Source organism: Schistocerca serialis, chromosome 10 (assembly GCF_023864345.2).
Source record: "Schistocerca serialis cubense isolate TAMUIC-IGC-003099 chromosome 10, iqSchSeri2.2, whole genome shotgun sequence".
Taxonomy (NCBI): Eukaryota; Metazoa; Arthropoda; class Insecta; order Orthoptera; family Acrididae; genus Schistocerca; species Schistocerca serialis.
The window spans coordinates 249,756,899-249,769,297 of record NC_064647.1 but is presented as its reverse complement, the minus strand read 5'-3'; the positions used below and the strand labels follow the sequence as shown (position 1 = coordinate 249,769,297).

Sequence of the window (12,399 nt, the reverse complement as noted above, 5' to 3'; positions counted from 1 at the left end):
TAAGAATTAGTTCTTCACAACAGATGACACTTTCTACAACTGGTAGGTTGACAAGATGCCAAGTTCTTCTGGAAAACAGCTTTCCAATATTTCACATTAGGTGTGTGTTGCAACCGGCACATCTTGTCCTCGTAGAATGAGCAAGCCTTCATCAATTTGCAAATTGTCAACACTGCTCTGATGTCATTGGTAAGTGTATGAAGCTGATAAGGTACATTCCCATATGTACCCGCTGTTCAGATTTTGTAAGAGTATTCTGCGTTCCTGCCACATCTGTACCCATAGCTGCAAACAATGGTTTGTGTGTTCAGTGGGCTCAAATAAATGAAATTTATCCGATAAGTACCTATGGACAATATTTGCATGAATACAAAAAAAAAGAAGACTGGTACTCAGTTTTATGTCAGAGGCTACTTCTTCAGGCAGAAGGGGATGGAAGAGGGGTGAAGAAAAAGGACTGGAGAGGTCTAGGGAAAGGGGTAGATTTCGGGAAAGTCACCCAGAACTGCAGGTTGGGGGAGACTTCCCAGGCATTTTAACTGAAGGATAGTAGATCCTTCACCAAAGCAGCATGATCAAATTAAGGTTTAGGGCTTAAAGTGAGATCTTAGATAATACAGATAATTCAGGAGGGGAGAGTGCTTTAGATAAGAGGTTTAGGACACTGTACTGCTGTGACTGGTTCTTGGTATTATGGGTTGTTCTTAGCCTAGGAGGCAGTGGTGAAGGCTGTTGGTGAAGGCTGTGGGCTGTTAAGGAGGTTGGCCAAGCTCGGTTCGTAGGAGAGGAGTGTTGGTTGATGGTGTGGCTGTTTAGGGAGCTACAGAGGGACTGGAAGGGAAATACCACTGTTGAAGTAGTGTAGGAGAAGGTGGGATAGCTTTTTAAGGTGAAGTCTGGTATGTTGATGCAGTTTGAAGTTGGCTTGGTGGGTGATACCATCCAAGGAAACATGAAGTATAGATAACTGCAGGATTTTGTAGGAGGAGTGAAGTCTTGTGGAGTGGAAATTTGCAGATGAGGGATGCAGGTCACAGAATAGCCGGATAAGTGTAAGAGATTGGTGCATTTGAAACTGTAAAAGAGCCTGGTGTAGAGCAGGATTAAATCCAGAAACAGGGACTTCCACTGTTAACCCTTTGAGAGTAACTCCCAGGGATAAGTAGTTTTCAAGAAATAGACTGTAGGACATTAATTTTGATAGTGCAAAAGCATGTTTTCAAAAAGAACTGATGTGTAATGGGATGCAACATAGCAAGAATGAATGGTCTGGAGTGTTGGAAATGGTAGGAGTGTCAAAAAAGAAAAGCAGAGTTTGGAAAAAGATAGAAAAATGGAAGAAAAGCAAGGAAAAAAAATTCAGAAAAATCAGAAAGAGGTAATGAGGGGATGATCTATATGATGCAGAAAAAAAGATTGGGAAAGCCGTGAAAACAGACAAAATTTTAAAAATGGAGTAAACTGAAAGAGGTTCACAGGAGAAAAATGTAAACTACTTAGTGTAGTAATTAAAGAGATGTAGGAGACAGCAGTGAAAGTCAATCAGAGTGGTCTGGTGAAAAACAAACGCACAAAAAGCATGAAGGAATTACTTATAAACAAGGTAAGTGGAGGATGGGAAAAAAATAGCTGTCAAATTTGCAAATAAATTGGTGAAAGACGGTCAGAGAAGTGAAGAAAAGGACTAGTGAGGTTTAGGATTAGGGAGACTTTGGAAAACTCTCCCAGAACCCCATCTCAGGGAGACTTGATGGACAGGACACAAAGGAATGACTGGTTGTTGAAGACTGCACTGAATGAGATTTGGTATCCTGATAGCTAAAGGGTGGAAGATACTGCAATATGCAATAAAGAGATTACTGTCAAAACATGGTGCACAAGTTAATAAGAACTAAGTGCTTTTATATGTGGAAAAGGTGGGGGCAGGGAAAAATACACACATTTGGAAAAGAAAGGATATAGAAAACTAAAAGGAGAGGAATACTGAGACTGAAGAAATTAACCTAAATTAGGACCATGTGGGTGTCGAGAACTGAGGACTGTTGTAATGTCAGTTCCCACTTGTGGAGTTCTGAGAAACTACTGTCTGGTGGAAGAATCCAATCCACAATCTCTGTATTGCATATTGCTCTATCTTACACCCTTAAGCTCTCATCTGATGCAGCCCCCAACAGTATTTCCCTCTCATCATGTCTGGTGAGTCTCCCCTGACCCAGGGGTTCTAGTTAATCTTTGCAAACTCTCCCCATTACCCTAAACTTCACAAGCCCTTTTCCTTCTCTGCTCTTTCTTCCCCTTCAGCCCTCCTGCCAGGAGGAGGAGGAGTCACTGGCTCTGAAAGCTTTATCTGTGTATTTTCCTGCTGTTTCTTGGTGAGTAAGTTTTTTATCTATTGAATTACATTATATATATATTTTCAAAAATTAATTTCAAAGACACGTAATAAGGATAACATTGTGCTCAGCTAAACATTAACAAATTGTGATGCATGTTTGACAGACATCATGTATGGACTTGATGAATGCAGGTCCCACCAATGTATTGGCTGTCAAATACACATTATAATGTGTTAATGTTTAAATTCTGTACATAATGCCATTCTTATTATGTATCTTTGATATGTACTCATATTCTGTGATAAGACAGGTTTATAAGTACAGATATTATGTTACCTTGAAGATGACATATCATTTAGGCATGTCAGATATTTTGTGGCATTTCAACTTGCACTTGAGAATGACTGTAAAGCCGAAATCATGATGTGTGAAGTAAATTAATAGTAATTTACAGTCAAATAGCGTAAATTTCTTTCAGAAATGCACCTGCTAGATGTTTGTGGTTAAGCACCACTTACTATCTTATAGCATGTTTTTGGGCAATGAAAACATTCTTTTCTAAAGATAAAAATCAAACAATGGAAAATCCAGGATGGAATGTAACAATACCAGAGAAGGAAAGTTGCTACTCACCATATAGCGGAGATGCTGATTCGTGATAGGCACAACAAAAAGATTCACACAGTTATAGCTTTTGGCTCCTGTTGTCTCTACTGTATTTGACAAAAGACTTTTTGTTACCATTATTGTGCTGTTTATTTAGAATTGGTGGCACAAATTCCCTATAAAGGCCCAGTCAGCCTCATTTAATTTATGATCAAATTGTAGTGTTAGATATGCACGTTGATAGCATTTTTGAAAAAAATTGTTTTAAGAAAAAATTATGGCTGAGGGTGATTGATTCATTGGTTTGTCTTGTTTTCAGGTTGGGGATAGGGTGACTCCGAAACTGGAGGAGCCTGCAGCAGCAACCAGTAAGTAACATCTGTGCATTATTTGGCACTGTGGTGAGAGAGGGGGAAAGTGTGCAAGTTGTTTCAAATGTTCAATTGTGTCACCTGACATTATGGTAATTTATACTGTGTGTCAGCATTCATTTAGCTATTTTGTGTGTTTGTGGAGATTAGTAAGTAATTAACTACAGTTGACTGTTTGACCAGTGAAAGCAGCACAGGACAGATGTAGATGCACAAGTGTTGTCATCATCATCTTTGTCTTCAATCCAAAGACGGATTTGTGCCACAAATTTCTTGTCTCCCCAGTTCTGTCTAGTAACTTCTTATTAGTTATGCAATCTACTCATCTGATCTTCAGCATTCTTCTGTAGCAGCACATTTCAAAAGCCTCTATGCTCTTCTTGTCTTTGTTACTTCCATACATGGTAAACTATCTTCAGTTTTAACATATTTCTCTTCTTCAGAAACACTTTTCTTGCCGTTGCCAGTCTGCTTTTTATCTCTTCTCTACCATCAGTTATTTTGCTGCACAAATAGCAAAACTCATCTACTACTTTTACTTTTAATGCCTTGTTTCCCAATATAATCCCCTCAGCATCACCTGATGTTAATTCAACCACATTCCATAATCGTTGTTTTGCTTCTGTTGATTTTCATCTGATATCCTCCTTTCAAGACACTGTCCATTCCATTCAACTGCTCTCCAAAGTCCTTTGCTGCCTCTAACAGAATTACAATGTCATCGATAAACTTGAAAGTGTTTATTTCTTCTCCCTGAAATTTAATTCTTATTCTGAATTTTTCTTTAGTTTCGTTTACTGCTTGCTCAATGTACAAATTGAAAAATTTCAGGAACAGGCTAGAATCCAGTCTCACTACCTTCTCTATTCGTGCTTCCCTTTCATGCCGCCGACTCTTATACTTTCGTCTGGTTTCTGTAAAAGTTGTAAATACCTTTCACTCCCTGTATTTTACCACTGCTGCCTCCAGAATTTCAAAGAGATCATTTCACTCAGCTTAGTCAAAAGCATTCCTCTAAGTCTACAAATGCCATAAATATTGGTTCCTTCTGTAAATAATTTGTGTTAGTATTTTGCAACTGTGACTTATAAACCTGTAGTTCAGTAATATTCATACCTGTCAGCAGTTGCTTTCTTTGGAATTGGAATAATTACATTTTTCTTGAGCTTTGAGGGTATTTTACCTGTCTCATACATCTTGAACACCAGGTGGAATAATTTTGTCATGGCTGGCTCTCACAAGGCTATCGCTAGTTCTCACAGAATGTCATCTACCCCAGGTGCTTTGTTTCAACTTAGGTCTTTCAGTGCTCTATCAAATTCTGCTCGCAGTATTGTATCTTCTGTCTCATCTGCATCTACATCCTCTTCCCTTTCTATTATCTTAACTTCATCTCCCTTGTATAGATCCTATAAATATTCCTTCCACCTTTCTATTTTCCCTTGCAAGCTAACATCCCAAAGGTGTTCGGGGTCACATGCGGTTCCTCTTCATCGAAATGTCTTGGCTCAAACTCGTCTAGGGGTTGAACTGCATGTGTCGCGTTACACCTCTAAATTAGACACTTGTGACCCTGTGGTTAAATTGTCTGACTGATGGCAAGTTTGCGAAATTGTATGAAACGAAGTTAATGTAACATATTACAGTAATAATAATAATATTGGTAACTAAATTAATAACCCATAAATGATGTAAGCCACACAGTAGCGATTTGGTTAGAATAATGTTTATTCAGAAAGAAAACTAATAGCGAAAGTGGTCATATTTAGAATTACTATTACACGTGAGTGCATATCCGTTTGACACAGTTTGATCATTAACAGTCTCGTTGTGAAACATAAGTCCACCTTAATATTTACACCGCTCAGAGACTAAGTCCCACGATACCACACAGTGCAAAATTTTTTAAGTCGTTTCACTTCCTAGCTGCCTAAAGACCGACTGCCCGCTTTCGTGTCTCAGTCCGAACTGTACCCTTCAGTGTCTTCAGCCGAACTGTCCACTTTCGCATCTGCACCAGCCATGTCCCTCTGCTAGTCCCCAGCCGCGCTTCTCGCTCGCCGAACGTACTCGCTCAACTGACTAGCGCAGTTCCCTTTCCTGAAGTCGTCCATCTGATTGGCCACATCTTATTCTACATTATTTTACATTTTAAAATATTTAAATAATCAAAGCTTGACCAGAATGAGATTTTCACTCTGCAGCGGAGTGTGCACTGATATGAAACTTCCTGGCAGATTAAAACTGTGTGCCGGACTGAGACTTGAACTTGGGATCTTTGCCTTTCGCGGGCAAGTGCTCTACCACCTGAGCTACCTAAAAACGACTCACACCCTGTCCTCGCAGCCTTACTTCCGACAGTACCTCATCTCCTACCTTTCAAACTTCACAGAAGCTCTCCTTCGAAACTTGCAGGACTAGCACTCCTGTAAGAAAGGATATTGCAGAGACATGGCTTAGCCGCAGCCTGGGGGATGTTTCCAGAATGAGATTTCACTCTGCAGTGGAGTGTGCGCTGATATGAAACTTCCTGGCAGATTAAAACTGTGTGCTGGACTGAGACTTGAACTCGGGACCTTTACCTTTCGCGGGCAAGTGCTCTACCGTCTGAGCTTGTCCCAATTAGCTTTGTATTTGTATTTCACTGAAAATAGTGCTCAACGGTGTAAATATTGACAGAATGTACTCAGTGCCTCGTTTTATTCACTTGTGGTACCTGCTGTTGACAACAGTAATGCCCTTCTTACTTCACTGCCCTCAACTTTGCATGCAGTACTGCTCGGTTCTGTCTAGTGTTTTATATTCCGGTGTAGTTAATTGCAATACATGGCACCTTGGAAGGGTTTTCTTACGGAGGTATGCACCTCAAATACGGGTTCACGGAATGCGGTGTTCGAGTGGCACGGTGACCCTGTGCTGAACTCTCTGCTCTGATGGCAGCTGCGTCACAGTACTTCGGAATTGGTCTGAGGGTTGTTACATTACTCTGTGTTGTGTGGTGTACAATTCAGTTATTACGTGTTACGGTTTTTTTCACTGTTGGAAGGTATTTTCACAGAAATAAGGTGGATTGTGGTAGTAAACTGAATAATTCTAATTGCTTTATTACTCTGTAATCAGCTACTGGGGACCGTGGGCCCCTTATACTAAAATACTCAGAAGGTATCCCTGAACAACCTCTGCAAGTTTGTTGGTGGAGTTCTGGTTCACACTGTATACTATCTGTGATTAGGACCACACTATCAATAAAGCAGATGTTGTCAATCCACTTTTTGCTTACCTCAACCCTACCTTCTAGAGTTTGTTGAAAAATTGCTGCTGAAGAAATATGAATTTGTTTGTAGTTGGACAGGCCACTGTGCACCAGTTCAGCCTACTAGGAATGCCACTACGTTTCAGGTGTAAAGATGAAGCCCACAGAGGGGAGTACCGCCGATCCGTCAGTCCAAGAGGAGGGCGACGGAGCGGGTCTGGACGTTGCCCGAGCAGGGCCGTCAGGCTGGGCAGGTGTCGTGCTGCCTCCCCCTACAGAAGCTGACACGGTAGCTGTGGCCGGTGAGGCCGCCGGTGGCTCGCAGTCTGAAGATACCGGTGCAGCTCTGTCAGATGGGCCAGAGGCTGAAGTGGGACCCTGCCAGGAACTGCCCCCTGTTCTCACACCTGCTGAAGTACGTTACACAGTCACATATGTTTGGGACAATACAATAGTAGTAGTAGTAGTAGTAGTAGTAGTAGTAACAGCAGTAGTAGCAGGAGCATCAGCAGGTTGTCGTCATCGTCATCGTTGTCGGCCACATCCACATTTCTTCCATTGCCAAATTTAAGATTCCTAGATGCCTTAGTATGTGTTCTATCAGTCTGTTCTTTAACTCAAGTTATACCACAAATTTCTTTTCTCCCCGACTTGATTCGTTACCACCTCATTAATTATTTCATCTAACTTCCTAACCTTCTGCATTTTTTGTATCACCACATTTCAAAAACTATTAGGCACATTTCCATTCCACACATGGTTACCCTGCAGATAAATAGCTTCAAAAAGACTTCCTCATGCTTACTTCACTTTGTTAGAAAAATTTCTGTTTTTCAGAAAATATTTTCTTACTATTACCAGTCTTCATTTATATCCTCTTTACTTGTTATCGTTTCAGTTATTGGAATGTCCAAATAACAAAACTCATTTACTATTTCCATATTTCATTTCCTAATCCATTACCCTCAGCATCACATGGTTTATTTCAATTAGATGTTTTACTGTTGTTGATATTCATCTTATCTCTCTTCAAGTCACTGTGCATTGTGCTCACTACTCTTCCAAGTCTTTTGCAGTCTGGTGATCCTCAATGTTTAACAACAGTGTAGGAAAAGGTAGATTGCTGCTTACCATAAAGAATACATGTTAAGTTGCAGACAGGGACAATTAAGACACCTACACAAAGCTTCTGGCCACAGCATTCATCAGCAAAAAACACACGCACACACACACACACACACACACACACACACACACAAGTAGGCATACCTTATACATACATGACCGCCAACTTCTATCCCTGTCTTCATTTCTTCAAAACCTCAACACTTTTCCTGCCATCCACTTCACCTGGTCATCATGCACCTAGTGTGCCACCTTCCTAGAGGTTGACCACCACCTCTGATGGCTCCATCTGCACCTGTGTCCGTATTAAACCCGTCGACCACTGACAGTACCTACATTTTGATAGTTGTCATCCCTTTCACACAAAAACAAAAATCCACTGAGCGAGGTGGTCCAGTGCTGAGCACACTAGATTCGCGTTCGGGGGGTCGACAGTTCAAACCCAAGTCCGGCCATCCTGATTTAGTTTTTTTGTGATTTCCATAAATCGCTTCAGGCAAGTGCTGGGATGGTTCCTCTGAAAGGGCATGGCTAGTTTCCTTCTCCATCTTTCCCTGATCTGATGGAAGTGATGACCTCACTGTTTGGTCCCCTCCCCAAAATCAACCAAAAAATCCTTCCTGTACAGCCTGGCACTTGGCAACAGTGTATCTGCACTGAAAAGAACTCCCTTGTTCAGTATGCTGAGGGTCTCACCATGGCCTTCACAAATAGGCACTATCCTCCCAGAGGTAGTCCACAACAGATCTCCCATGCCATTTCCCGTCACAGCTGCAGCGCTCCCACCCTTCCAGAGTACAGGGCACAAAGGAGTGCCCCCCTCCGTCACTCAGTACCACTCTGGACTGGAACAACTGAACCACATCCTTTGCCATTTCCTTGATTACCTATTCTCATGCTCTGAAATGAGGACATTCTATCAGAGATCCTTCCCACCCCTCGTAACGTGGTGATGCCTCGCCTTCCCAACATCCATAACATCTCAGTCGACCTTTATGCCTCTCCCAATCCCAACCCTTTGCCACAAGGATCATATCCCTTTGGAAGATTGAGGTGCAAGACCTACCCAATCCACCTATGCAGTACATCCTATTCCAGTCCTGTCACAGGTTTATCCTGCCCCATCAGGGGCTGGGCCACCTGTGAAAGCAGCCATATCATTCAACAGCTGTGCTGCAACCATTGGACAGCTTTTTATATTGGTATGACTACCAATCAGTTGTCCACCCAGATCGACGGCCACCACCAAACTGTGGTCGAGAGCAAAATAGACACCATGTAGCACAACATGCAGCTGAGCATAACACGCTTGATTTCAATGGCAGCTTCACTACCCAAGCCATCTGGATGCTCCCTTCCACCACCAGCTTTTCTAAACTGTGCAGATGGGAATTGTTCTTCCAGCACATTCTGCACTCCCGTAATTATCCTGGCCTCAGCCTATGGTAACACACAGTCCCCACACACTCCATGGAGCAGCTTCTGTCCCCTCTGTCCTATTATCTCTTCCCCATTCTCATCTTCGAGCCTCTTGATTTGCTGCCCTCTGTCAATGCACCCACCCATCTTTTCCCACTCCTCTCATTTTTCCCTCCCCCCCCCCCCTCCCCACCTCCCAGCCAGACAATCTATTCTACTTCCTGCATGCTACTTCATACAGCTTCCTGTGCCGGCACCCCCCGCCCCTCCCCCCCCACTCCACCCTTACATTGCAGTCCCTTCATCTTTCCTGCCCCCCTCCAGAGTGCTGCTGTCATTACAAGTGATATTGCATTCTGGCCTGAGCTGCTGGAGTTGGCGGTCATGTGTGTGCATGAGGTGTGCTTGCTTGTATGTATGTATGAATGGTATGTGTCTGTCCCTTTCTGTTTTGCCGCTGAAGGCTGTGACTGAAAACCTTGTATAAATGTCTTTCAATTGTGCCTTTCTGCAACTTAAAAACACGTTTTCTTTACAGTAAGTAGCAGTCTATCGTCTACTACGTTGTTGATATTCGTACATGGAATTCCTGTTGTTTGAAACATCAATGTTTTTATTTCTTCTCCCTCCTGCGATTAGGACCTTCAGGCCCCTCTTTGCATCTATCCAGTTCCTAAACAAGTAAACATTGCTATTTGTGTGATTCATGAGCAGTATATAATTAGGATGATGTCAACAAGTATAGTAATTAACACATAGAATTTAAGAACTTTCAGTCTTGTTAACATTAAACAATTTCCTTATGTTTTTGGCAAACACGTGTAATCAAGTCTAACAGAGACATACCATAACAGACCAGAAGAAAATAATGGATCAGAGGAAGAGCAAGGAGCAGTAGGGTAAGATTAGCAGTGGAGATGGAAAGAAGAAAACATTAATAAAATGGAATGGGCAAGGTATAGTGAGGGAAGCTACACCAGTGGTAGAAGATTAAGCTTTAACCTCAACTCGAATACAGAGTAGTTTCGGGTAAGACAGAGGTCACAGGGTAGTTTGTTTCACAGTCGTCTAGATGCAGAGAGGTGCAGCTGATACTTGTATGATCTGGTTTTGCAGTTGGAGAGTGATGTAGGTATTTCTTATGTGAGGAAAGGTATTTGAGAGCACCAGTGACTGATAAACAAGTGGAGCAAAGAGTGTGAAAATAGTGCCGTCTATCTAGTCACATCTAACCTAAATGAGTGTAGGAAGGACTAATACAATCAAACAATGAGTTGTCTGTAGTTTTCATTATTTGTGCTTTATTGTACATCACAGTAGTAAGGGTTTGGCAGGATAAAGCACAGAACTAGTTTTTGTTTTGTTTGAGGTGGAAATATTTTTCTAAACTTTTAAATTGCAAGTTGCAGCAGCTGAAGTTATGCCAAGGTTGTTCACTGTTTCTTGAAATGATAATTGGATACCATTGAGGAACATCAGAGGGACTGTTTTGCGAAAATGTCGGTTGGTTGACTTTCAATGAGAGATGATAGTGACCTGTGACATGTTAGGGTCTAGTTTAGGACTTAGGTTTCATGCCCATCGTGATATAGAGAAAAGATCATCCCAACTGTTAGGTCAGCAGCAGTGTTCTGAGGGCTGGCACTCACCTACAATTGTGTATCGTCAGCATAATAGTAGTAGTTACAAGAGTGAAGCATCCATGATAAATGCCAGGAAAAGCAGTGGGTTGAGAGTGGAACTTTGAGCGCAGCACATTTCTTGATCGTGGCATCTCTGACCCACAGATTTTGAGGTAGCTATATTGATCTGTTTGAGAAATTCAGCTGTTTCAGTTTGGTAAGAACCCCATCAAAATTGATACTTTTGAAAGTTTTATATTGGCAACTTCATATTAGATGATTAGACTTACAAATTGGAAAGGGTGTCATGCCACTTGCTGGAAGACAAAGTCTTAGTGTTTGGTAAATTGACTGTTAAAAAAAGTGGTAATTGGGAGCTTTTTGATTGGAATGCTTGCTTTTGCAGAAAGCTAGAACATTTCTTCGGAAGTTGTCTTTACTTGGTTTCTTATTTTAACTCTGTTTAAGCTTTCAACAAATTATTGTTTCTGTCAAGAAACAGCATCATTTTCCCACTGGCGAACAAAATACTTCTCTGATTCAAGGCATCTCTAGACATTATTTTTCTTTTCGCACTAAATTTGATGATTATACAATCTGCAGAATACCGATTTCAATCTTTTGTGTAGTTTGGCTACATAGTTGTGTGACCTGTACTTGACAATGCAACATGTAGAGGTACTTAGTGTTTATGTAGAACTGAAAATCTCATGTTAGGTGAAGACTCTCAGCACAATTGATATATGTTCACAGGTTTTGTTTTCCGGACACTATAGTATGGACACTGGCTGTAACTGGCACTTGGCTACAAGTGTAAACACACTACAATTAAGACTGCTAGAGGGGGAAGGACAGTGCAGGGAAATCTCTCTCTCTCTCTCTCTCTCTCTCTCTCTCTCTCTCTCGGCCATTCTACACAGGTCCCTGTCGGTCCATTATGTTACATCGGCTGGTACATATTTCTCGAGTCAAAAACCTTTACCAACAGCCATATGTTTTGGTGTATTTTATTTTATATCTCAAATGTTACCAGTTTCAGCAATTCAATATTGCCATCTTCAGGCCCCAAGCGCTATTAGCGTATTAACAATCTTATCGAATGGTGCCATAAAACTGGAATCATAAATGTGATTGTTATGCATCAGATTCCTGTGAATGGTTGACACTGACTCAGTCAGTGATCGGATCTACGATTCCAGTTTTATGGCACCATTTGATAAGATTGTTAATGCGCAATAGCGTATGTGGCCTGAAGATTGCAATATTGATTTGCTGAAACTGGTGACATTTGAGATATAAAATAAAACAAACCAAAACATACGGCTGTTGGTAAAGTTTTTGAATCAAGAAATTCTACACAAGTGTTCTGTATTTAGGTAAAAGCAGATTGACACATGGTCATAGAGTTGCCAATCCATTCTCATGTTGAGCATAGTAATTGGACTCCATGGTAGACTGGGCTTAGTGTCTTAGCTCGTTTCAAAATAAGAAAGTGACACACAACGTTTGGTAATAGCTACTACGCAACAGCTTGTTGGGGTTGACAGTGTCCTAAACGAGATAGTCAAGGCTCGACTTGTACTGGTATTTGAAGCAACCCGTGGTCAAAACACTGGCCACCTAAACTACGATGTTAAAGTGTTCGCATGATATTGAGTTTTGAACTT

The 12,399-nt window shown here is 41.4% G+C and overlaps 1 protein-coding gene across 5 annotated transcripts in view; it reads left to right on the top strand.

The window, feature by feature from the left end:
* Nucleotides 1-12,399, top strand: part of LOC126424778 (uncharacterized) — a 124,868-nt gene that overhangs the window by 69,002 nt on the left and 43,467 nt on the right. For all 5 annotated transcript variants that reach the window (XM_050087539.1, XM_050087538.1, XM_050087542.1 and 2 more), the window contains exons 9-10: nt 3,262-3,310; nt 6,713-6,981. In XM_050087539.1, the coding sequence (XP_049943496.1) occupies nt 3,262-3,310; nt 6,713-6,981 (318 nt within the window). The remainder of the gene's footprint in view (nt 1-3,261; nt 3,311-6,712; nt 6,982-12,399) is intronic.